Below are 23,271 nucleotides of genomic sequence, written 5' to 3'. Positions count from 1 at the left end.
GACCAAGACTTTCAGAGCCTTGACTTTAAATGAGCTTGATCTTTCATAGTTTCTCCTAAGTTCCAAACATTTTGAACTGGATTTCCATGAAGAGGTGCAAGAGTAACACCAATCCACAGCTTGCTCACTCTGTAGTTAGCCACTCAAGAAGTTGCGCTGCCAGCAACTGTTCTATTAACATTCATTGGATGGTCAAATTCTGATAATGAGGTTGGAACACAAAGTTGGATCATGTTGTGATCCTTGCAATCTTTAACCCCTTTAGAGAGTATGTTTGAGTGTGAATGTGGAAGAGCACTCAGATAATTGCTATTCTCAGCTTACCAAGGAACATTATTAATAAAGTTGGGAATTGGGAACTATACAAAAATGGGCAGGAGGCATGGTCGGCGTCAGAACAAGTCTAATCAGGGGGAATTAGGGTAACTGCGGGGGCCACAATCCAATGTTTGAATACTCACTCGAGGGAGGTGGGGGAGTGTGGTTGTACCTACCTACCATGAACCTCCTCCGTGCCCCACTGCTATCACACTTCCCCCTCTCTCCGACGTAACAGACAAACGCGCTGCTTATATCATGTGAAGACTGGTGATGCTAGTCACTCCAGTGCTGGGGGTGGGGTGGGGATGGTCATAATACCTCATGGGGGGGGGGGGAAATGGCCACTTATACCACCTGTCCCCCTCCTTGGCGCTGGCCCTGACAGGAGGTTGCCATGCAGATTATACAGCTGCCTATCTGCTAAAATGATGCACAGAGAACCACACCATTGGCCAACAGCTTTCAAATTCGGATGCCTCTCCACATTTTTTCTTACCTTGATGGAGGGCTCAAGCCTGAAACATTTGTTACGTATTTTTATCTTTCCTATACACTGTTTGATCAGCTGAGTTTCTCCAGCATTGTATTTTTACTTCAACCACGGTATCTGCAGACTTTTAATGTTAGCTTTTACTTATTTTTAGGAACCTGAAATAAAACACTTATCACTTTATTTACTGTTACTTACGATTGATATTTAAGCTTCCTGCGTAAAAGATAATGAACAACATCTTTGTCCGTCTGCATTAAACTCATTAGTACTTCATGCTGAAGCTCTGGAGCAACCTAGGAACAAAAAACAGTTACAAAGTGATTACAAAAAAAGTCTCAATGTATGTTGGAATAAATATAATGATTGTAATTTTAATAATGAAAACAGAATAATTGCAGTGCAGTGGTTCAAGGTAACTCACCATGACCTCCTCAAAGGCAAGTCAGGATGGGCAATTAAATGCTGGTTCAATCTGTGAACTCCACATCTCTTGAATGCATAAAAATAAAGTGGAATGTAGCTGGGATATAGTGAAATGTTTTCATTATTTCAAATAATGAACCCTCAGGAATGAATTAAATTTAAATTTAGACATACAGCACGGTAACAGGCCATTTTGGTCCATGAGTATGTACTGCCCAATTTACTCCCAATTAACCTACATCCCCAGTATATTTTGAATGGCGAGAGAAAACTGGAGCTCCCAGGCAATTTAAAGCTTGTACAGAGTCGCCAGTATTAGGACCAGGTAGTTAAACCATTTGGAGCAGCACTGCATCTGTGCTCTCTGTGTCTACACCAGCAGCAGGGCTGACATTACAGCAGCTCTAGTAGCACCAATATTTTTTCCCCCAACTCTTTTATCAACCTTGAGATTCAGAGCACAAGACTAACATCTGACAATCCGTTAAAATTGTAGTGATATGACCACCAGCCTACTGCAGGGGGCCATCTCTGTACCTGCAGGAAGACCACTTAAGGGGCTGACTCTACCTGGCCGGCTGTCAATCAGCCGACCTGAATATAAACCTGAGCCGGCCCCTCTTGAGCTAGTCACACGGGAACCACCAAGGCACGAACTGGTCTTCAGACTTTTACTGGAATAAAGCCTGTTGTATAGTCTTTTAAGTTTTGTGCCTTCTTGCTGCTCCCTCAGTGCATCACAAAAGATCCTTTTGAATGTTCATATATACCAACATTATAAATTGAATTTTCCTCACTGATTCTTTTGGGTACTTCATTAAGTTAGTTAGACATAGCTTTCTCTAATCAATCCAATCAAGTTATAGTTTTATATTATTCAAAAGCAATAAATTTTAATTTGGATGTTCACATTAGTTTTGTTTCCTAACTATTCAACCTGAATGTCATTTTATTTCAATTTCTGTGATGGTTTTTACATGAAGGGAGATTGAACTCTCATCAAGCAAACGTATGAGTCATTTAAAATGTTGATTTGGGCATCTGATATAAATCATAGATGAAGCAATGTGCCAACATTGTGTATGTCATCAAGGTTGAACTCAAAAATAACCTGATGATCTGATTAATTCCTGGCAAGTCAATCCACTGAAGTCATGGATCATAGCTGAAAGAGAACTTAATTTCAAAAGTAACTTTCCATCTGGGGATAGTAGAATTCTCACAGAAGTCATAAATGTGGTAAACTGTTCTAAATCTCTCTCCAGGTGAACATTATCAAGAAATATTTATGAATAACCAAGAGTAAAGCACAAAAGACCTATGAATAAATCACCAACCTAATGACCATTGTAACTGTCAAGCCTCGAGAAGACAAAGACATGCAGTGGATGAATTGAGGTGCGCCAGAAATTGCGATGGCATAGAGGGGCCCTTGGGAATGGAGAGGATACTTTACTGCTCTTCCAACTGTGAGTGAGATGCAATGGAGAGTTGGAGTTTATAATGGCACACAATTAATTACTTTAGTATCCAAATGTCTCTGATACATTCAACAGTAGCATGACCTAGTCGACACCTAACACCATCACTTTAATCCTACCTAAGCCTATCTGCCATTGAAACTCCCTGGCCTATTGAAATTCATCCATGCTTGTGCCACCACTAGTATTTTTTTCTCTTTCTGTAACCACAAGTACTGAGCTCAAGAATGCAGCTTCATCTCCACTAACCAGGAGTTATGCCTGTGTTTTCTCAGACCATATGTTTACATGTCATGAATTTCCACCATTGAGTCTGCAGGAAGACTGACCTTCAATTTTATTTCTATTTAATCATTCCAAAGGGATTAGAAAGGCTACAACATAATTTCCGCCCCTTCCAGATGTTGGAAACATTTTCTCATTCTCCAGTTAAAAATAGAAACAGCTAATAGGAATGAAAACAACTCAGGGATTGTTTGTAAAATTATTTGAATGATCATAAACACAGACAGATCTATATAATGCTGTAGCAGATAGTAAATGACATATTCCACATTTGCATAGATGAAGAAGTGATCTTAAAGTATTTTAAGAAATATGTTGTACTTTTAGCAGTATTCTCATTCATGGTAACCAAAAAATTATTGAGGCTTTTTTTGGTATATCATCAAGAAATATTCTGGTAGCAGGGAACATTCAGTTGGCCATTTCTGCTGAAGATGGTGATGTTGGCTGGTATTCAATTCTAACCAGTATCACACAAAGTTATAATCTTGTCATGGAAAAAGATCAGTGAGTATAAATTCCTAGCTTTGAGATAAAAAGCCTTTTGAGATTTAAAAAAAGACCTTTAACACATTTGTCTGGTTCAATATTAAAAATTATTTTCTCAAGGGTAAAGGAAAGCAGATGGAATTTTCCTCTTTGGACCAACAGTTATGGTTGAGTCATGAGAAATGGAAAATCAACTCCCCCACAAATCCCTGCTGCCAGGATGAAGCTACCAGTGCAAAAAGTAAAAACCTCGGCGGTGCAGGAAATGTAAAGAGGCAGAATCATCCTGACATTTACAATGCACCATATCGCAACATGGACAATCATTCCAGGCTTCAACAATTAAATGTTGGAGTCATAATGGAGGAAGTTGCTAACAGCTTCTTCCACACATTTCCCCCCCCCTACACCAATTTCCTCTCACACCCTCACTTTAGGGACACATAATAACTTAGCCATTGACTTGTCATTCACCTTCACCAGGGAGGCCTTGTGATTTGCCACAAGATTGCCCACTGAGAGGCCCATCCCTGCAACCTTTGATGGTGCAAAATAATTTTGATCAATATTATTCACTCTAATAGTTGTTAATTATTTAATTTATCCTCTCTATTTCTCTATATCTTTCTCTATTGCTCTCTCCATCTACATCTCTATCTATCTCTCCCTCTCTATATAGCTATCTATGTCTCTACCTAAAACTCTCCATCTATATACTATATTTCTATCTATCAAAATATCTATCTACATATATACACACACACATATGTGTGTATGAAATAGCTAGTTGTGTGGTCTTTAATGGCAGTAAAAATAACTCATCATACAATCAAATAAGTAGGAAATCTACAAGGTGAAAGGGTCTTAATCAAATATAAACAAGGAAACAATATTCTTCACTAAAGATTCTGAAATACTTATCAATGGACAATGCCACTTAATCCAGCAAGAAGTAAATGTAATCATCCATACTAACCATTTTTGGTTCACTGATTGCCTGTGAGTATAGTCACAACAAACCTTTATAAAAGACTGATACATCTGCTGTCCAATTGTTGGAAAGATTCTAACACTTCAAGAGGGTGTAGAAGAGGTCAAATAAAATAACTCCATGGATGAGGAAAGATGGGGAAAAAAAGCTTGTTCTCCTTAGAATGGAGGAGATTTCAAAGATCCTATACTAATCGTGTACACAGAATAAGAAGAGAGAGACACTGTATCCATAGACAAATGGATCAGGACAGGGAACATAGAATAATTGAGAGCTCCATGTTAAATTCCAACTCAGTATTAAAGGTGGGTTCAATTTTAACATTCAAGAAGAATTTAGACAGTTACATGGATGGGAGAGATATGGTGGGCTGTGGACTGGATATACGTCAGTGGGACTCGGCAAAAAAAAATGGTTTGGCACAGGTTGAAAAGCCTGAAGGGGCCAGTTTCTGCGTTGTAGCGTTCAATGGTTCTATACAAAGGCACATACTGTAAATATTAAAAGAAAATATTTCTTCGTACAACAAATGACCTCCCAGGGATAATTATGGAGGCAGATTCAATTGGGTTTTAAGAAGAGGTGAGGAATGGACAAATTGGATCACTCCTTCATTGGATAGGATAGGACTCCTTTAGTATAGGACTCCTTTCCTCTCCCTTCCTCCTTCTATGGTTTCACTGATTCAATTGACAGTTTAGAGAAACCTGGTGCCATCTCTGCAGTTTGGATTGCCAGATCTGGATGGATGTTCCTGGAGTTTTCATCAAGTGAATTTTTTTCAGTGGTTTGCAAACACAATTCTATTCAAATTAAATATACTCAGGCCACTGGCTCTCCATAAAATATTTTTTAAAAGAAAATATTAAAACTTTTAAGAAACATCAATTTTAGGTTTATATTCAGGTCGGCTGATTGACAGCCGGCCAGGTAGAGTCAGCCCCTTAAGTGGTCTTCCTGCAGGTACAGAGATGGCCCCCTGCAGTAGGCTGGTGGTCATATCACTACAATTTTAACGGATTGTCAGATGTTAGTCTTGTGCTCTGAATCTCAAGGTTGATAAAAGAGTTGGGGGAAAAAATGGTGGTGCTACTAGAGCTGAGGTCAAACATAAAGGTCAGAATAGAGATCTTATAATTCACATTGTTTGGGGGATTTCAGTGTGCAGTGCTCTTTGCTTTTTTTATTGTGGCTGACGCCAGAATTCCAATTTGTGTTTAAAAAAAAAAGAGTTAAATGTTCAGTGCCAAAGATGCTGCCTTTTTCAGTAGCCTGATCCACATTTGCAATCAGCATAATTTCAGACAGTGAAATAATGGATTAATAAGCATAGAATTCACTCCAGCACATTTTCCTTTGCTTGACTACAAATTAGTTTCATTTGTTTCACTAACAAACTAAATATGGATTAGCAACTTTTGGCAATTCACCAGAATCAAAGTATTATGATTGCAGAAATAGTCTTTGAAAACAATAATCTACTTAACTGGTGCCAGTTTTAAATCCAGATGGAGGAAACTGGAACGATTGCAGATCAGATACCTCTCCTTCAAAAAGCCCTACGGGTGCATATGCTTACCCTTCTACATTGTGTGCCACACATACATTGTTATTACCCTGAATCTGCCAATTTGTAAATGTATTATTGAGCTTGACCCAAATATATCTCCAGCACAAATATCTCTATAGGCCATGCTGGCATTAACCAAGGAAACTGACTTTGTAATAGCAGCTCAACAAAAGGAAAACTCAAATTTTTGTGCAAATCTCAACAAATACATAGAGGTACTCGATAGTTTAGAGAGCTAAAAAGTAGAAAAATTCCCAGGGCATGAGACATCCCAGGGTGCTATGGGAAGCAAAGTTGGGGAGGGCGTTTGGTTTGGGGATGGGAGATCACTATGGTTCTGACTGAGATTTTTAAATCTTTAAGAGGAGGTACTAAATAACTGGAAGACAGAAAATGCAGACCCCCCCCCCCCCACCCCTCTTCAATAAGGGCAGCATGAAAAAAAACCTGGCAATCACAGACTTGTCAACCTAACATCAGAAGCCAGGGCAAAAAGACAGCCAGGCTGCACTGAAAATTACTGTTGTGAGGTCTTAGGGCTGATGACTACATTCAATTGCCAAAGAGCCTTCCAAACCCATGGATCCAACAGATTTCATTTGAATTAAAAAAAAACATTTATTTTACTGTTTGCCTTTTGATCAAAATGGATCAAACACATAGAAAGCAATAGTTTATTTAACAACCTCTGAACACAAATTGAGCTAACATTCTTAGAAATGAAATGAAAATGTGCTTAGAACCTAATTCTCAGTGCTTGTGTCTGGCTCTTTTTAAAGAGTTATCGGTATTTGCTAGATAACATTCCAGCCAAAATATGGAAGAATCATCTCTTGAGCAAAGTGTTCATGGAATGGTTCTACAGTTCAAAAAAAAAATGCTTTTCAAAAAGCAGAAAATTTTTAAAAAGTGAAACTTGTGCCATACTCACTATGAACAAGTTTTTGTAGTTGTCGATCATTTTTTGTATGACCCCAATGACAGCTGAGCTTTCCTCAACTTCAACTGCCTGCATACTGTAGTCTTTGTCAGAAATATTCTCTCTATGCAGGAGGTTTGGACCAAAGATGGTAGCCAGATTGAGGGATGTCATTTTGTTTCCAGTCACCTGAAAATAAACAGAAGCAATCATCTTGTTTTCAACATTGTAATTCATTGTAAAAGGTGACTCATCAAACATTGCCCATTATAGGGTCATCCATTTGTTCAAGTGGATGAACAATGACATCCACAATTTACTGGTAGACATTTCTGATAGGTGAAATTCATGTCTGACTGCAGACATGTATATGGTTGGATCCACGTTGTGTGCAAGGTTCTTGGTACTTTATCTTCTCCACGCTGGCATTAACCAAGGAAACTGACTTTGTAATAGCAGCTCAACAAAAGGAAAACTCAAATTTTTTGTGCAAATCTCAACAAATACATAGAGGTACTCGATAGTTTAGAGAGCTAAAAAGTAGAAAAATCCCCAGGGCTAGATGAGACATCCCAGGGTGCTATGGGAAGCAAAGTTGGGGAGGGCGTTTGGTTTGGGGATGGGAGATCACTATGGTTCTGACTGAGATTTTTAAATCTTTAAGAGGAGGTACTAAATAACTGGAAGACAGAAAATGCAGACCCCCCCCCCACCCCTCTTCAATAAGGGCAGCATGAAAAAAAACCTGGCAATCACAGACTTGTCAACCTAACATCAGCAGAAGAGAAGTTATTGTAAATTATTCTAAGGGACAGGCTTAACAATAACTTGGAAAGGCAGGGACTAATCAGAGATAACCAATTTGGCTTTGACATTGGTCTTGTTTGACCAATCTGAATTTTTTTAAAGCAGAAACAAAGAGGACTGATTTAGTCAGGGCAGTAGATGTGGTCTTTATGGATTTCAATAAGGCCTTTGACAAGGTTCCGCCTTTTTTTGGGGAATATTTTATTTAAATCTTTAAAGCCAAACATGCAATCAACAAAAACAAGAAAAGATTGAATACAGAATAAAAATAATAATTTATGATACATGAAGGCTATAATCCCCTACCCCAACCTCCCATGAAGTTATTAAAGAAAAAAAGTAAGTCAAAAGAAAGAAGTAAAGAAAAGGAGAGAAAGGGAAAGGAAAAAAAAGAGAAATAGAGTGATAGGGATTGTCGGAGATCCATCATCTACCCCACAGATTTCATAATTCTAAGGTTTACCTGGATCTCAAGGGGATGGTAGCATAGGTCTCATAGGTGGGATGAGGCACAGTTAAAGACAATGTTCCACCTTGATTCAAAAGGTTAGGATATATGATATTTATGGCAAGTTAGTAAATTGGATCCAAAATTATCTTGGCAGTAGAAGATAGAATGCAATGGTGAATGGCTGTCTTTGTGATTGGATGCCACAGGGAACAGTGCTGGAAACTTGCTGTTTGTAATATACATGAACGATTTGGATGTGGATATGGGAGGTGTGATCAATGATACAAAGATTGGTAGAGTTATTGATGGTGCGGACTTGTGGTGTCATGCTAAAGGGTGAAATCAATGGACTTAGAAATGGAAGATGGCGTTTAATCCTGATAAATGTGAGATGATGCATTTTGGGATCACTAATGAGGCCAGAACATGTAACATGAATGTAAGAGTTTTTGGGAGTAAAGAGGGACAAAGAGTTCATGTGCCAATCCGAAGATTATTGACAGAGGCGATGCAGGAAGATCATTTGGCTAAGAAGGCATATGCAATTGTAGTCTTCATTAGTCAGGATACTGAATAAAAGAGCAGGGAGGCTGTGCTCCAATTTTATAATAAATTGGTCAGACCTCAGCTGTGTACATGCCTGGTCCCCGATATATAGGAAAGATGTGACAGTACAGAGGAGTTTCACTAGAATGTTATAGAAACACAAAAGCTGTAGCTGCTGGAATCTTGAGCAAAGAAAAAGATGCTGGAGGAACTCAACATATCATCGATGAGTAAATATTTCTACCCATGGACACTGTCTGATGTTGGGTTCCTCTAGTAATTTTATTATCTTCACTAGAATGTTGTATCAGATGGAGCATTTTAATCTCCCTTGCAGAGGAGATGAAAAGCAGATATGATTGAGGAAGATGAAATTATGAGGGGTATAGATATAATAAAGTGAGGAATCTTTTTTTCTTCTCTGGGTGAATAAAATGGGAGAACAAAGATTTATTAGGATAAGGGGAAAAAGATTTAGAGGGAATCTGAGAGGGACCTTTATCACTGAATGACAGGTAAATACTGGAATGCACTGACTGAGACTGTGGTAGAAATTGAGATGCTTTCAAGAGTTAAGAAGTGTCTGGACAGCATTTGAATCACCTACTTATGAAGGCTACAGGACAAGTGTTGGAAGGTGGGATTAATACAGATACATGCCCACTATTCAGCATGGAAATGATGGGTCAAATTGTCTTTTCCATAGTGAATAAAGTAGATGAACTCATCATGGGTGTGTAAAGCAGCACATCTATAGTTGTCAATGAAGCGGAAAAAAAGTTGAGGAGCCTTGGCAGTGTAAGCTTGTTGCATGGATTGCTTCACATATCAAAGAAAAAGGCAGATATAGTTGGGGCCATGTGGGTTCACGTGGCTACCACTTTGATTTGGAGAATGTGGGATGTGTCGAGGGAAAAGTTATTGAGGGTGAGGACAAGTTGCAGTTACCTTCATCTTGTGCATCAGGATTTTTTTTAAAATCACTTTTTCCTACTCCAAACAATCCTGTCCTCAGATCCTTCAGCCATATCTACAGTTCCCCTTTTGTGTAATCATCTGCTACTCATCTACCCAGACAATTACAATACCTATTGGATTAAAGTTGTAAGCTGTTCAGGGCTGCAAAATGGCAGATGAAATTTAATGCAGACAAATGTGAGGCGTGCACTTTGGAAGGACAAACCAAGGTAAAACGTACATTGTAAATGGTCAGGCTCTGAGAAGTAGAACAAAGGATACATAATTTCTTGAAAGTGGCATAACAGGTAGATAAAGAGAGCTTCTGGCACATTGGCCTTCATAAACCAAAAGCACTGAGTATAAGAGTTGGGATGTTATGGTGAAGTTGTATAAAACAATGGTGAGGCCAAATTTGGAGTATCTTGTGCAGTTTTTGCCACCTAACTACAAGTATATCAACAAGATTGAAAGAGTGCAGAAGAGATTTACCAGGATACTGCCAAGAAATTAGTTATGTAGATTAGAACTTTATTCCCTAGAGTGCAGATGAAGGCCGATTTGATTGAGGCATACAAAATTATCATGGCTATAGGTAGAATAAATGCAAGCAGGCTTTTTTCACTGAGGTTAAGTGAAATAAAAACTAGAGGTTAAAGGTGAATGGGGAAAAGTTTAAAGGGAACATTAGGGAGAATTTCATCATGTGGTGGGAGTGTGGGAAGGGCTGCCAGCTGAATTGGTAAATGCAGGCTCAAATTTGACATTTAAGACAAATTTAGACAGTTACATGGACCCAAGGTGTATGGAAGGATATGGTCCAGGTACATGTTATTGGGACTAGGCAGAAAAATAGTTTGAGACAGACAGGAAAGGCTGAAGGGCCTGTTTTTGAGTTGTAATGTTCTATAATCTTCGAAAAAAAAATTAATCAACTGCTAAATATCTCCTTCAAACCATCTGTCCTCCGCATTTCTCTTTAATATTTATAAGTTCAAGTGGCTCATGCACTCCTCTCTTACCTAAATTGGGACAATATATTCCATATTTCCACTTGCAAGCATCAATTCATCAATCTAATAACCATCTCATTTAATTTTAGTGGCACTCGGAATTGACATGGAAATCAACTGGGAGTGGACACGTTTAACTCCAAAAGGACTTAAGTTGCCTGAAAATTTAAATGAGAATAAATTGCTGATTGTCTTGTTTGGAATACAGACAAATCCAGGTATGGGGTGAGAAAATGGAGGGCAAGGAATGTGGGGATGGGGAGAGGCACAGAATGTTGGGACTTGAGCAAACTCAACTTCCATAGGCAGACAGGTATAAACAAGATTACATATACACCTAGCTATCTCTTTCCAGGTAAGATAACAGCATTGTTAGCCAAAATTTCCAATTCCTATAGCAAAGCAAGTTATCTTCAGTTGACTACTAGGTTAGTAATCATAGCAGGTAATACTCAGCCAAACAAAGTTCAGCAGACACCAACAAGATGAATCAGTAGTTAATCTGTTTTAGTAGTAACAGATGAGCGGGAAACGTCAGCCAGGATGCAGAGCAAGTTGTTTGGGTTGTTTTTTTTTTAAAAAAAACAGTATTGAAATTAATGTCATAATTACCTCTTGTCCATCATTACCAACTGAGTCATGGGCACAGCTTGCAACCTTTGACAGCAACTCAAGCAATCGGAGTAGAGTGTCACAGTTACAGGGGGGCAGCAGATAAATCAGCAGCTGAAGGGTGGAGAGCTGTTTCTTGTGATTCATTGCTGTAGCAGACAAAACAAGGAGAAATCAGATGCAGGAAAAACTTTGGGTGACATCCTATTAATCAAACCAGGAACCACAAACTTGGATGTGTTTGAAATTCCTCCAAAAACAAACCTATTTGTCTTTATTTTATTCTTCATATTGCCGCTTGGATCTAACGAGATTTCCATCTGTGATTTAGTTGGTGTTTTTTTTTTTACAAGGGATAGGCCAAGGGTTGAATGCACATTTTTCACACTAGCATATATCCCTATTTTAGCCAGTCAGCATAAATGCCAAGTCAGATACTTAGGACCAGATTCCATCAAGCATTCCATTTTTGGATTAGCAATGACAAGGTTGGCTTTGAGATTATTAGTCATTCAGTTTCTTTTCCAGAAAAATATCCATAAAATATTGTGAAGTCTTAACAATAAAGAATGCACAAACATCAGAAAGCACTGAAATCAGCTTTAAGCTTTGATAGCATCTGAGGAGAAAGTTAATTTTGAGCTAGATTTTTGTTTTGTTGCCCTTGGACCAGGCTATTCCTCTGCATTCTTCTTCTACCCTTAAATGACTTCACCTCGTCCTTTCCAGCTGCTCTTTCACTCCACAGATCTACTTCATTAAACATTTCTTTCAATTGTTTCCAATAAAATGAACTATTTCATCAATATTGATGATGTCTTTGATGCAAATGACCTTCATTGTTATTGATTGATTTTGAAATTCATTAGCCTCCAGTGTTCCCCTATATACGGTATATACTATATCTTGATGAAAACTGTTATTTTATTACAGATATCTTTATGAAAATGTTCTTTTCAAAGTAAAAAAATATGGTGCACTCTATTCCTGATGCTAAACTACATAATTCATTACAATCCATTTCAAGAGCTTTTCAAAACCAGTTTTCAATATGTTAAAACCTACATTCAGGGCTCAAGATCGAACTCACTGAGGTAAACCTGAAGATTAAATATAACTGTAACACTGACCTGTTTTTGGTCTATTGTGCCACTGAGTAAAGTTAAGGAAATAATTAGGCTGGATTGATTTTTACCCTTTCAGGATTTTTTGCTCTCAACAACAAAACAACAAACTGGACCGTGTATGCCATTAACAGGATCTGAATTGCTTTTGGCAACAAATAAATCAATAATATTATGATTATGATCTATGACAATTACAAGCAAAATTCATTTATTTTTGACACAAATTCAGAAGTGTGTCATTTAAATAGATTTATTTGCTGCATGTTATTTGTTACAGAAGAGTGAAACCCCTGCAACCAAATTTGATATTATCTGAAATTTAAATGTCAAGTTGGATAGTGAAGGGATTCATTGTGGATTGAGTGTGTAGGAGCTCTGCAAAATGGCTGCCTAGCCTGAATTTATTATCACCAATGTAGAGGAGGTGACATCTAGAGCACCGAATGCAGTAGACAAGTTAGGAGGAGGTGCATGTGAATCCCTCCCACACCTGGAGTGGATGTCAGGCCCCTGGATGGTGGTGAGGGTGGAGATGTAGGAGCAAGGTTTGCACCTCCTATGGGCAACAGGAATAGTGCTTGGGGATGGGAAGAGGTGGGTGAAGAGGGATGAGAGCAAACCAGGGTGTCACGGAGAGAGTGAACCCGAGGAAAGCAGAAAGTGATTGAAACGAATGTGACTAGTGGTGGGATCTCCCTGCTGCTAAACAAATAAATTCCATTGAATCTGGAGACTGGTCAGTGAAAAGCAAGGATGACAGAAACTCTATCTCCATTCTGGTTATGGGGAGATCAGAAGTCCAGGATGCAGGTGAGTGGTTGCATTGACCAGAATCCTACCTAGATCACTTAATTTACTGGAGGCAACTAGTACAGGATAAAAGGAGGGATTTCTGCATCAAATGGCTCACTCTCTTACTCTTCCAGGACCTTTAAACTGGCTGCAAGATATTTCAAAATTATGTTGAAATTCTTGTTGCTTGCCTTATTCAATGCAGCCACACAACACAACTCTCAAAAGTATGGCCCTATATAAGCCACAGAAGCCTATTTGATTGGTAATCCCTTCAGTAACCTGAAACATCTAGTTCTTCTCACACGAGAACACTGTGGATACAGTGTGCACCATCTCGACAAAACCCTCAAACAGTTCACAGTGACTCCTTTGACACCTCTTTCCACTTTAGAAAGAGAATGGTGGAGTGTCCATGGGAATCTCATCACATAGAGCCACATACTATCCGGGCCTGGAAATACATCAATTCCTATTGGAATTGGTGTATTCCTCAGAACTGATTCACAACTTTCTCAAAATTTATTAGGGACAGTCTTGCTTCCAAAACACAATTCCGTGAGAGAATGAGTGTCCACACTTACACATGGTATTGATGAAGGCTCTGTAGAGCTCTCTGGGGAGAAGTGGATCCGGCATGTCCCGCAAGAACTCTTTCAGTAAAGCTGCTACATCATGGACACTGTGTTCTTCATCCAAAATCACTTCCAGACCTTGATCAAATTCATCTCGCAGCTGAAAAACATCAATACACAACTGTATCACTTTGCTTAACTCTTCCCCCTCCCTTTCCTCCAGCGTCGTAGCACAAGTTCTGCAAAAAAAAGTAGCTTCCGCTTCAAAATAAGAGTGTCGAATTCTAATAGTCAACTCTGCAATTTCTCAATTAATGATTTCCATGAATGGTTACCATTCTATATCATATAAAATTTGATTCCAAAGTAATTCAGTCACAAAAATTATGGACATTTTCTTCAAAATTCCACTCTTCGTTACGATGGCATCGACAGATATACCAAAATAAAGTTCAAGTGACACTTTTACCTGCAAATGATCACTGGGCGATTGCAGGAACTATGCTTCAGCTGGAGTAACATACAAACCAAGTCTTCCTTTGAGCAATATTCCATTCAAGGATAATAGGACAGGATAAGGAACTGGTGCCCTGTTCAACTTGCCATCTCATTAATCTGCCTGTGGTACAGCCGGCACAGCCATTAGGCTAACTAGTCAGCCGCCAAGGGTGCAGACCTCAGAGGGGTGCTGTTGAAGAGAGCAAATTGTGCCCCACAATTCAGGTAGGCCAAGGGGAGGGTTCTGAGTCCGCGTCGGGAGCTCCGATGTCCACATGGAGACCAAATGCAGAGTCGCGCATCGGGAGTTCCGGTCACCATCCCTTTGGCCTACACCAGAGCTTCCAATGCCCATGTCCCAATTTTGAACTCTCCCCTGTTCCCAGTGTGTGTGTGCAGCAGTAGGCCAAGGGGAAGAGTTCGAAGTCAGCATCGGGAGCTCCGGTGTGCGCCTGTAGGCCAACTGCCGAGGGGAGTCTTAGGTAAGCCTTGTGGAGCTCGTCAAAAGAACCAAAGACTTGTTGATCCAAACCAAGGCTTTTATTAGCAAAAGACAGGAGCTCTTCACAGGTGGCCGACCAGTCCGGAATGATCCGACCTGGCTAGGGACACAATCCTTTAAGGCCCAGACATTAGGCGTGGCTAAGCTCTCAGCCAATCGCTGTAAGCACAGTCATTACACTCTAGATACTGTAACGATATACATTGGTGATAGGTCTGTACTATCACAAACCTAAACGTGTATTTGGATGTTTGAATAAGTGAGATATTTACATTTATTGTTGCAATATTTCTAACATTGGTTTGAACAATTTATTAAACTTCATCAAAAAAGTCACTCAGTCAATTAGCCCCTTTTTAGAGGATCATAATTCCTGAGAAGAAGAACCAAGCAGATTTGAGAACAAGATGGTCCAGGATAACTCGTTAAGCATAGTTCAGGACGGGTACTAGCTGGCTTCTAATAACAGAATAACTATCAATATTCACAAATGAGAAATAAAAATATACAAATTCTTAAAAGAAATTAACTCAGCAATTACTCCATGCTATTTTTTTGTCATTATATTAATGTTTTTGTTCATTCTAGTTGTCAAAGTTTCATAAAACATGAGAACTTCAAAAGGCAGACTAACAGAAAAGCATTCTTGAATTTCCGGTGTAAAACCACGCTGAAATTATATAATTACATTTTGCTTAGGGTTTCTTATTAATGTACTGGAAGTTCTCACAGTTGTGTAATATGGAGATACTATCCTTCCAGGCAGTTCTTAAAGGGACATGTAATTAACTTTGTTATTGCTATAGTCAATGCCGCCTCACAGTGGTACAATTCTTTGGCTTGGCTTCGCGGACAAAGATTTATGGAGGGGGTAAAAAGTCCACGTCAGCTGTAGGCTCGTTTGTGGCTGACAAGTCCGATGCGGGACAGGCAGACACGGTTGCAGCGGTTGCAGGGGAAAATTGGTTGGTTGGGGTTGGGTTTTTCCTCCTTTGCCTTTTGTCAGTGAGGTGGGCTCTGCGGTCTTCTTCAAAGGAGGTTGCTGCCCGCCGAACTGTGAGGCGCCAAGATGCACGGTTTGAGGCGTTATCAGCCCACTGGCGGTGGTCAAATTAATAGAGCAACAACTCACAACTCCAGGGATCTGGCTTCTACCCTGAACTCTGCCACGGTCTGTGCACAGTTTGCACCTTCTCCCTGTGACCATGTGAGAGTCCTCTGGATGCTTCAATTTCCTCTTGAATCTCACAGTTGTGGGCAGCTAGATTATTGGCCATTGCTGTAGTGTGTAAGTGAGTTGTAGAATCTGGGGGGAGGGGGAAGAATGAAAGAAATATGGGAAAAATTAAAAAAAGGAAATAACATAGATTTGCAAAACAGCGTACAGGAAAGTCAGACCAAACTTGATGGGCCAAAGGGGCATTTTCACACTGCATCATTCTAGTGGAGAAAAATGGACATTAGAAGGTATCAACTTAAATGTGTGTGAAGTAAAAGGTTTTAATGTTGTGTTGCCCTTGGCAGAGGGATGCATTCTACCGAGGGCCCTTTAGTTCAAAATGATTTGTGTCCCAAAATATTTTCTTTTATATTTGAGAAAGATAATCAAAGATTGGTGTATTATTTATTCTTGCAATTTAAAATAAATTTAACAGCTTCAAGTTTTGTGCTTTTCATTTTTTTCTACAAATATCTGCTTTTGAAAATCGAAGTTGGTAATTTTTTTGGGGGGCTGCTGTGTGTAATGATATGGTTGTGTGTACAGGCTGGCCCACCCTTCTGATGACATCCTCTCCTAGACTCCTCCTTGGTCTCCTCCCATGTGATCCAGGCCATAAAGGTCGAGTCTCCTCATTTTCCCTAGTCTTGACCGGGCCAGCAGTCTCTTGTACAATAAAGCCTATCGTTCCCCTCAGTCTTTGTCTCCGTGATTATTGGGGTAACTGGTAGCACCCAACAGGGTGGAAGTAGTTGGCCTTGCCTAGGGAACAAATGGTCTGTCACTGGCCCTGCAGAAGCTGAAATAACGTCATTCCACTGCAGTTTCATCCATCCATCACAGTCGCATTTTATTTCCTAAGTCAGTTTCTTTCATTTCTGACGACAAAACTCCTTTGTTCTGCATAACTACCATTGTTTGATATAGCAAAAGTAAATCTGTGATTCATTATTATGATTATGTACACATTTGCCATTCTGCAGAAGAACCTCAGTAGATGATCCGAATAGCAAAAGCTTTGCTTTATTCTGATCCAGATTGTTTCATTAGATTTTGATTCTGCTGGTGTGGAGATGCAAAATCTACACATCTTGACCACAGCCACACACAATATTGCTGAGGCTGTACTCATACGGATTTAATTGTATAATATGCTAATGTTTCTAAGATCTTGCATCCTTATCCTGCTTATAGTGAGGATTCCACCATTCTTCCTGTGGCCATCTGTTGCTGAAGCCATAGATTCATGCAAGCATTTAACCTGCAGTATGATGAAGGAAATAATGTTGCCGCCTGTGCAATAATTTGCATTCTGATCCAATAGATAAACACTGACTGAACCATGAATGAAGTCAAACTTGTACACTGCAGTATTCAGGAAAGAGACCATTTGAAACTGTACCGTGTTCGCTCACTAGCCATGGGTAGAATTGCTGATCTTAAAAGTTTCAGTTATGATGGAAAAGAAGTGAAAGTTGATCTCTTTATTCTCAAAAATGTTGATTAATTGTCCAATTACACAAGACAACCACAGAGGTGATGTATGTGATGGCCACAAAGGTGGTGAAACAGCTACATGAGAGGAGGCAAACAGGAAAGTCTGCAGACACTGTGGTTGGAGTGCATTATATAAAAGTTCTGGAAAAACTTGACAGGGGGCTCAGGCCCAAAATGTTGGTTACCCTTTGCTTATCTCGGAGCTGTGTTAACTGCTGAGTTTCTCCAGCACTTCTGGGTATTTGCATTAACCACATCAGAGGAGGTTGTGTGCTCTCGCAGGACCTTTTTACTTTCTTTTTCTCCATTTATTTTTGCAAGATGTTGCCAGTGTGTGGAGATTCTTTGGTAGCCTTTGAAAGGCACGCAAATGATACCTTTCCCTATCTCAGTGCAAGCGACAATAATACATGAATAAATAACCAGATCTGTAGTTGGTGTAGAAAACATTAATATGGAACAATATTTCAAAATAAAACCCCAAAAGAACTTATAGGCTCAAACTAAGATTTTTAAAAAAAAATTAGGTCCATTGGACTTTTTACCCCCTCCATAAATCTTCGTCCGCGAAGCCAAGCCAAAGAAAGAAAAGGTCCATTGGGAAATTTTGCTGCATGAAATACTAACGGAGGGATGGAACAAACTTTTAGATTGAAGTAGAAACTTTGCAATTGCTTAACATTTACTTAGCAGGGCTTGGACTTTCAAATGTCCTGGATGAATGAGCTAAGATGAGGCAAAAAAGTTACTTTCACAACCTTGTGATCTTGTGAAAAGAAGTCTTTCTTTCAATGTGCTCATAGGGTCTGGTTGTTGAGCCCTGGTGGCACCTACAATCCTATGGACCTGGTGGAAATCCTGTTGTGGCTTAGGTGGACTCCTTTCAACACAGAAAGTGATGGATGTCTCAATCCCAGCAAATAAAACATTTGCCCCTTAGTCAATTAGTAGCTATCGTCATTCATGGCTCACTTTTGTGATACTGCGCATCAAAAAAGTCTCGAATTTTCTGCTATTATTTTACAAAAATTACATTGGCTGGCTTGTATTATCCGGCATCCATCTCAATTCAATAATCTGTGTTGATATTATTTTGTCTTACCTGCCGAACTCTTTTTTTAGAACTTCCGACGCGGAAAATACCAACAGTCTGAAGGCCTGAAAAATTAAGTGTCTTTGTCAAGCAAGCTTCGAAAAGAGCAATATTCATGGCATGTTACAAAAATATAATATTTATTATGACCAGAAGAAATAATAAGCTGCATCTTTCCTCTACTGTGAGATGACGAATGACCAACAAAATTACTGGGTGAGAAATTCAGGCAAGTGGCATTTTTATTTTTGCCACTTGCATTTGATTATTTCTAGACTGAATATGATTGTGATGGTGGCATTGAAACACATTCAGTTGAAATCCAACTGGACACTTTCAATGACTAATAATTTCTGACTCAATAGTGATATACAAACTGGCCTCCAACCGACTCGCTATTTAGGCTAATCCTACATTAAATCTTTTCTTTATTCTTCCCACATTGTCTTTTTCTCCCCTCCCCTTCATTCTATCATTTATTCTAAAATGCAAACCCAGAGCAATTTATAATGGTCATTTAAGCTGTTCAGCTACTGCTACGAAATAAGATCATATTTATTTATATATTCGAATACTTGCCTTCCATATGTATTGCTTGCCTGTATGTGCATTATGTCTCATTGTGTGTTTTGCACTGAGAACCGGAGAACGATGTTTCATTGGACTTGTGCAATTGGACTTGACTGCTAACCCACTATTCTGTTCTGGGAAGATGCTTTGGCTTCTTCAGTCAGACCATATGTTTCCTATTGCTACCACACAAATCCAGGTTCTAGTCTTCTCTAGCAGACTCCCATTAGAGTTACCGTAAAAATCCAGTAGCACAGTCCAAATAAATTTAATCCCAAAATCATGAAGAAAAAAAAACAAGATCTGGAATGAGAATTCAACAAGGTCTGGATTTACAATCACTTTGATTTTTTTTGTCAAGAGTAACAAGGAAAAATGCTGTAAGCAGAATTACTCCGAACTAAAGTCACCAACAGCACAGAATCAGTTATCATTATAAGACATCCCTAATTCTAGGGGAGGAAATGAAGGGTGCAATTTATAGATAAATTGAAGAGATAACGGTGTTCAAATTATCCAAGAATAGCTTAGATCGAGTAATGAGAAAGGAGTGAAATGGGAGGTGCCATTTCTTCAGTTCAAACTGTTGTTGGAGTTAATTTTATTTAACACCACAGCAGACGTTAACCTAGTTCTGGCTCATTAAACCAAGGAAATAAATCGCCCAAGGAAAGGAGAATGCATGCAAAAAACTTGGAAAACTGTAACTAATAATATAAACAGTTTTGTTTTTCTCGAAATAGAGTTCGTGAAAGACAAAGGAAAAATAGGTCATGGGTGTTTTTCCAGAGAGAATAAAACAATGGTAAGTTGGCCACATTAATTCAAAGGAAAAGTGGTCAAATAAAACCATAATTTAACAATGGAAAATATAAACAGGGAAATGAAATAGTAGTAAATCCATCAGGAAAGATAGGAGAGATCCAGTGACTTGGTTTCAATGATGAACAGCAATACTAAATCAAAATTTGGCTCAGAGAGATGATAATAAACAATGAAAAAATACATATAAAGTACTGGAAGAAAAAGAAAAATTTGAAAACTGAAGATTAACAATAATTTAACAAAAACATGAAGTACAACAAAAACACTTTCATTGGGCAAATTGGTAAATTTATATTGTCAGCCATCTGCTGTAGATACGGGCTCTGGTTCAATGGTGCTCGGAGTTACAAGTGGTCAAACAATAGGATTCCCTTTGCCCTCACCTACCACCTCACCAGCCTCCGCATCCAAGACATCATCCTCCACCATTTCCACCACCTACTTCATGATCCCACCACCAGACACAACTTGCCTGCTCCTCCCCTCTCCGCCATCTGCAGGGACCACTCCCTCCCTGACTTCCTCATCCACACCTCCCTTCCCATCTATCACCCCCTACCTTTGCAACCACAAGAGATGCTCCACTTGTGCCCTCACCTCCTCCCTCACTACCATTCAGATGCCAAATAATTTGGGGTAACACTTCACTTGTTAATCTGAAGGGCTCATCTTCTGAATTCGGTGCCCCCATTGTGTTTTCCTCTACATCATAGTGATAGGACAAAGACTGGGAGATTGTTTCATTAAAGCTCCTCTGCAGGAGCAGGGATCTCCCAGGGCCACCCATTTTAATTCCCTACCCCATTCCCTTGCTGACATGCCTGACCATGGTCTCATGCACTGCCAGACTGAAACCATCCACAACTTGGAGGAACAATACCTCCATTAACATTGACCTCTCTGATTTCTGTTGGCCACACACCCATAGAACCATAAGATAGAACAGAATCAGGCCCTATGGCCCTTCAGCCTGTGCTGAACTATCATCTGTGTAGTCACACCGACCTGCACCCAGTCCATAGCCTTCCATACCCTCCTATGCCTCCTTTCCTGTAACTCTATCCCTCTCTTTTCCTTCTATCTCCTTTACCTCAGCTCTGCATTCACAGAGCCAACCAACCTCCTCCCCCTATCAGTTCTCATCTTTCTCCTGGCCTGGCCTTTTCTCCATATCCAATTATCACCTTTTAACAGTCGATCTGTACTCCTCTCCCTACCATTTCCTTTATTCAGATGCTGCCTGCTTTTTCCATATCTTGAAAAATGGCTCAGGCCCGAGATGTCAGCCAAACAGTATATCTTTACTTCCTATGGACGTTGAGTTCCTCCAGTATTTCTATGTTTTTACTGCAATCACAGCATCTGCAGACTTTCACTTCACATCAGATACGTTACGTTCAGAACTGTGAAAAGTTGTTGAATCTAATTATGGAATAGCACACACCAGGGCTATCCACAGTGATCAATCATGATTTTCTATTTGTCAGATCTTTGCCCACTCTCTTAACACAATATCCATCTACAGAGGGCAGCTTCATCAATGTTGCTCCTAGGATCCCTGGTTGTACATTGTGGATTGATACGGAGTGCTCTCAACCTTGTCTAGTCAAAGCATCATCCACATCCTCTCTCTCACTGTTGGAAGACAATACCAAAAACCTTAGACCTGGCACAGGATTTAGGACTCCATTGATTTCAATGGGGGTTTTGTGTCTTTGGAATTCTTGGATGTGCTATATTTCTAAATATTAACAAAAAAAAACATTTAAAATCAGTTCCAGGCAGCAAAGTTGAGACTACAACTTTGGCAGCTGTCACAAGCTCTTAGACGTATTTCAGGGGCTCAAATTCCTTGTTACCACAACAGGAGATCTGTCTCCACTAGAGTTAAACTGCTGGACTGGGAGAAAGTCAGCAAAACTCTCTCTGTATTTAGGCCATGCAAGGATGGGGAAAACTGTGGGTGGCTATTCTGGATAAGCAGGTAAGGCCAGCATATCTGGCCCATGGTAATAAAAAAACAAGGAGGAGACAAAAGAATAAAAATCTTTCAGAGAGTGTTCAGGGTGTGGGAATCCCTGCCAAAATCTGTCATAGGGAAGTATTTATCTATATTTAAAATTGTTACATATTAAAGGAAATATGAGACGTCAGGGAAAATGTAAAGGAGAATAGCATGGGCTTAATGACAAAGTGTGGGTATATCACTTCATGAAAAATATCAAAGGGTGAGCCCTCCCAGTAACAGGGTTCAGAGAGATAAGAGACAAAGACACATGAGGGTCTGCTAGGTGGGTCTGTGATCAACTTAAATATATACCAATAAATTTCCACACACGCATATAAAGGAAAAGATTACCAAAAATTATTTTGGTCTCCAACAGAACTGAAGAGAAATTACAGTGGAGAATAAAGAAATGGCAGAGAAATTAAACAAATATTTTGTACATGTCCTTATGGGAGAAACGTTAAAAAGATCCAATAAATAGTGGAGATGAACAGGTCTGGAGTGTACAAGATGTAAAAAGAAATTAGCATTAGTAAAAATCGGTACAGGAGAAATCCAGGATCTGATGACAGGCTAGCAACAGAGACACATTGTTTGTCATCTTCCAATGGGCTATAGATCCTAACAAATGTAACCCCACTCTGTGAGAGGGAGAAAAATGGGAACAAGAGATCAGCACACCTGACCTCAAGTAGGATCAATTATTAATGATGTGGCAAAGAAGCACTTAGAAAATAATAAAAGGATTATGTGAAATCAATGTGGATTTAGTAAATATGTTGTTTTTGTCAGTGCATTTTTGACAACAGAATTAACAAAGAAGAATTGGTTAATGTGGTGCATTTGGAATGTAGGTTTTTTTTAATAAGGCAATGCAAGAGAGGTTATTGAAGACTAGAGAAAATGGATTTGAGGGTGAAAAAATGATGTGGGTCAAAGGAGCAATCAATGGGTTATTTTTGGGGTGGGAGGTTATTGCCTATGGGTCAGAGCCCAAGTCCAAGCTGTTGAAATCATTTAGGATCGAGAAGAGTTGGAAAAGAAAACCATGTCTGTTAAATCAGAATTTTATTTTAATAAGCAGAATAGATGTGGCAACCCCAATGAATAGGATGAACTTGGACTTTCAGAAAGCCAGAGACAAGGTGGCATATAAGAGATTATATTTTTTTAAATGAGACTGCATGGGAGATGGGGGTCACGTACT

General features: G+C 39.3%; 1 protein-coding gene and 1 long non-coding RNA gene across 6 annotated transcripts in view; one reads left to right on the top strand and one right to left on the bottom strand.

Annotated features, from left to right (window-relative positions):
• The window catches only part of LOC138740476 (rho GTPase-activating protein 6-like), a 105,942-nt gene that overhangs the window by 17,421 nt on the left and 65,250 nt on the right, over window positions 1-23,271 (bottom strand). For all 3 annotated transcript variants that reach the window (XM_069893175.1, XM_069893176.1, XM_069893177.1), the window contains exons 6-10: window positions 18,671-18,726; window positions 13,862-14,012; window positions 11,359-11,507; window positions 6,985-7,161; window positions 1,010-1,107 (exon numbers count right to left, since the gene is read on the bottom strand). In XM_069893175.1, coding sequence (XP_069749276.1) covers window positions 1,010-1,107; window positions 6,985-7,161; window positions 11,359-11,507; window positions 13,862-14,012; window positions 18,671-18,726 — 631 coding nt within the window. The remainder of the gene's footprint in view (window positions 1-1,009; window positions 1,108-6,984; window positions 7,162-11,358; window positions 11,508-13,861; window positions 14,013-18,670; window positions 18,727-23,271) is intronic.
• Window positions 1-23,271, top strand: part of LOC138740477 (uncharacterized) — a 133,944-nt gene that overhangs the window by 71,155 nt on the left and 39,518 nt on the right. For all 3 annotated transcript variants that reach the window (XR_011342933.1, XR_011342934.1, XR_011342935.1), the window contains exons 2-4: window positions 2,503-2,706; window positions 10,836-10,964; window positions 18,691-18,877. This is a non-coding gene — a long non-coding RNA (uncharacterized lncRNA). The remainder of the gene's footprint in view (window positions 1-2,502; window positions 2,707-10,835; window positions 10,965-18,690; window positions 18,878-23,271) is intronic.

The sequence above is a fragment of the Narcine bancroftii genome, chromosome 8 (genome assembly GCF_036971445.1).
Source record: "Narcine bancroftii isolate sNarBan1 chromosome 8, sNarBan1.hap1, whole genome shotgun sequence".
In the NCBI taxonomy this organism is placed as follows: domain Eukaryota; kingdom Metazoa; phylum Chordata; class Chondrichthyes; order Torpediniformes; family Narcinidae; genus Narcine; species Narcine bancroftii.
The sequence above is the reverse complement of the archived record's forward strand: the minus strand, read 5'-3'. Positions and strand labels throughout refer to the sequence as shown.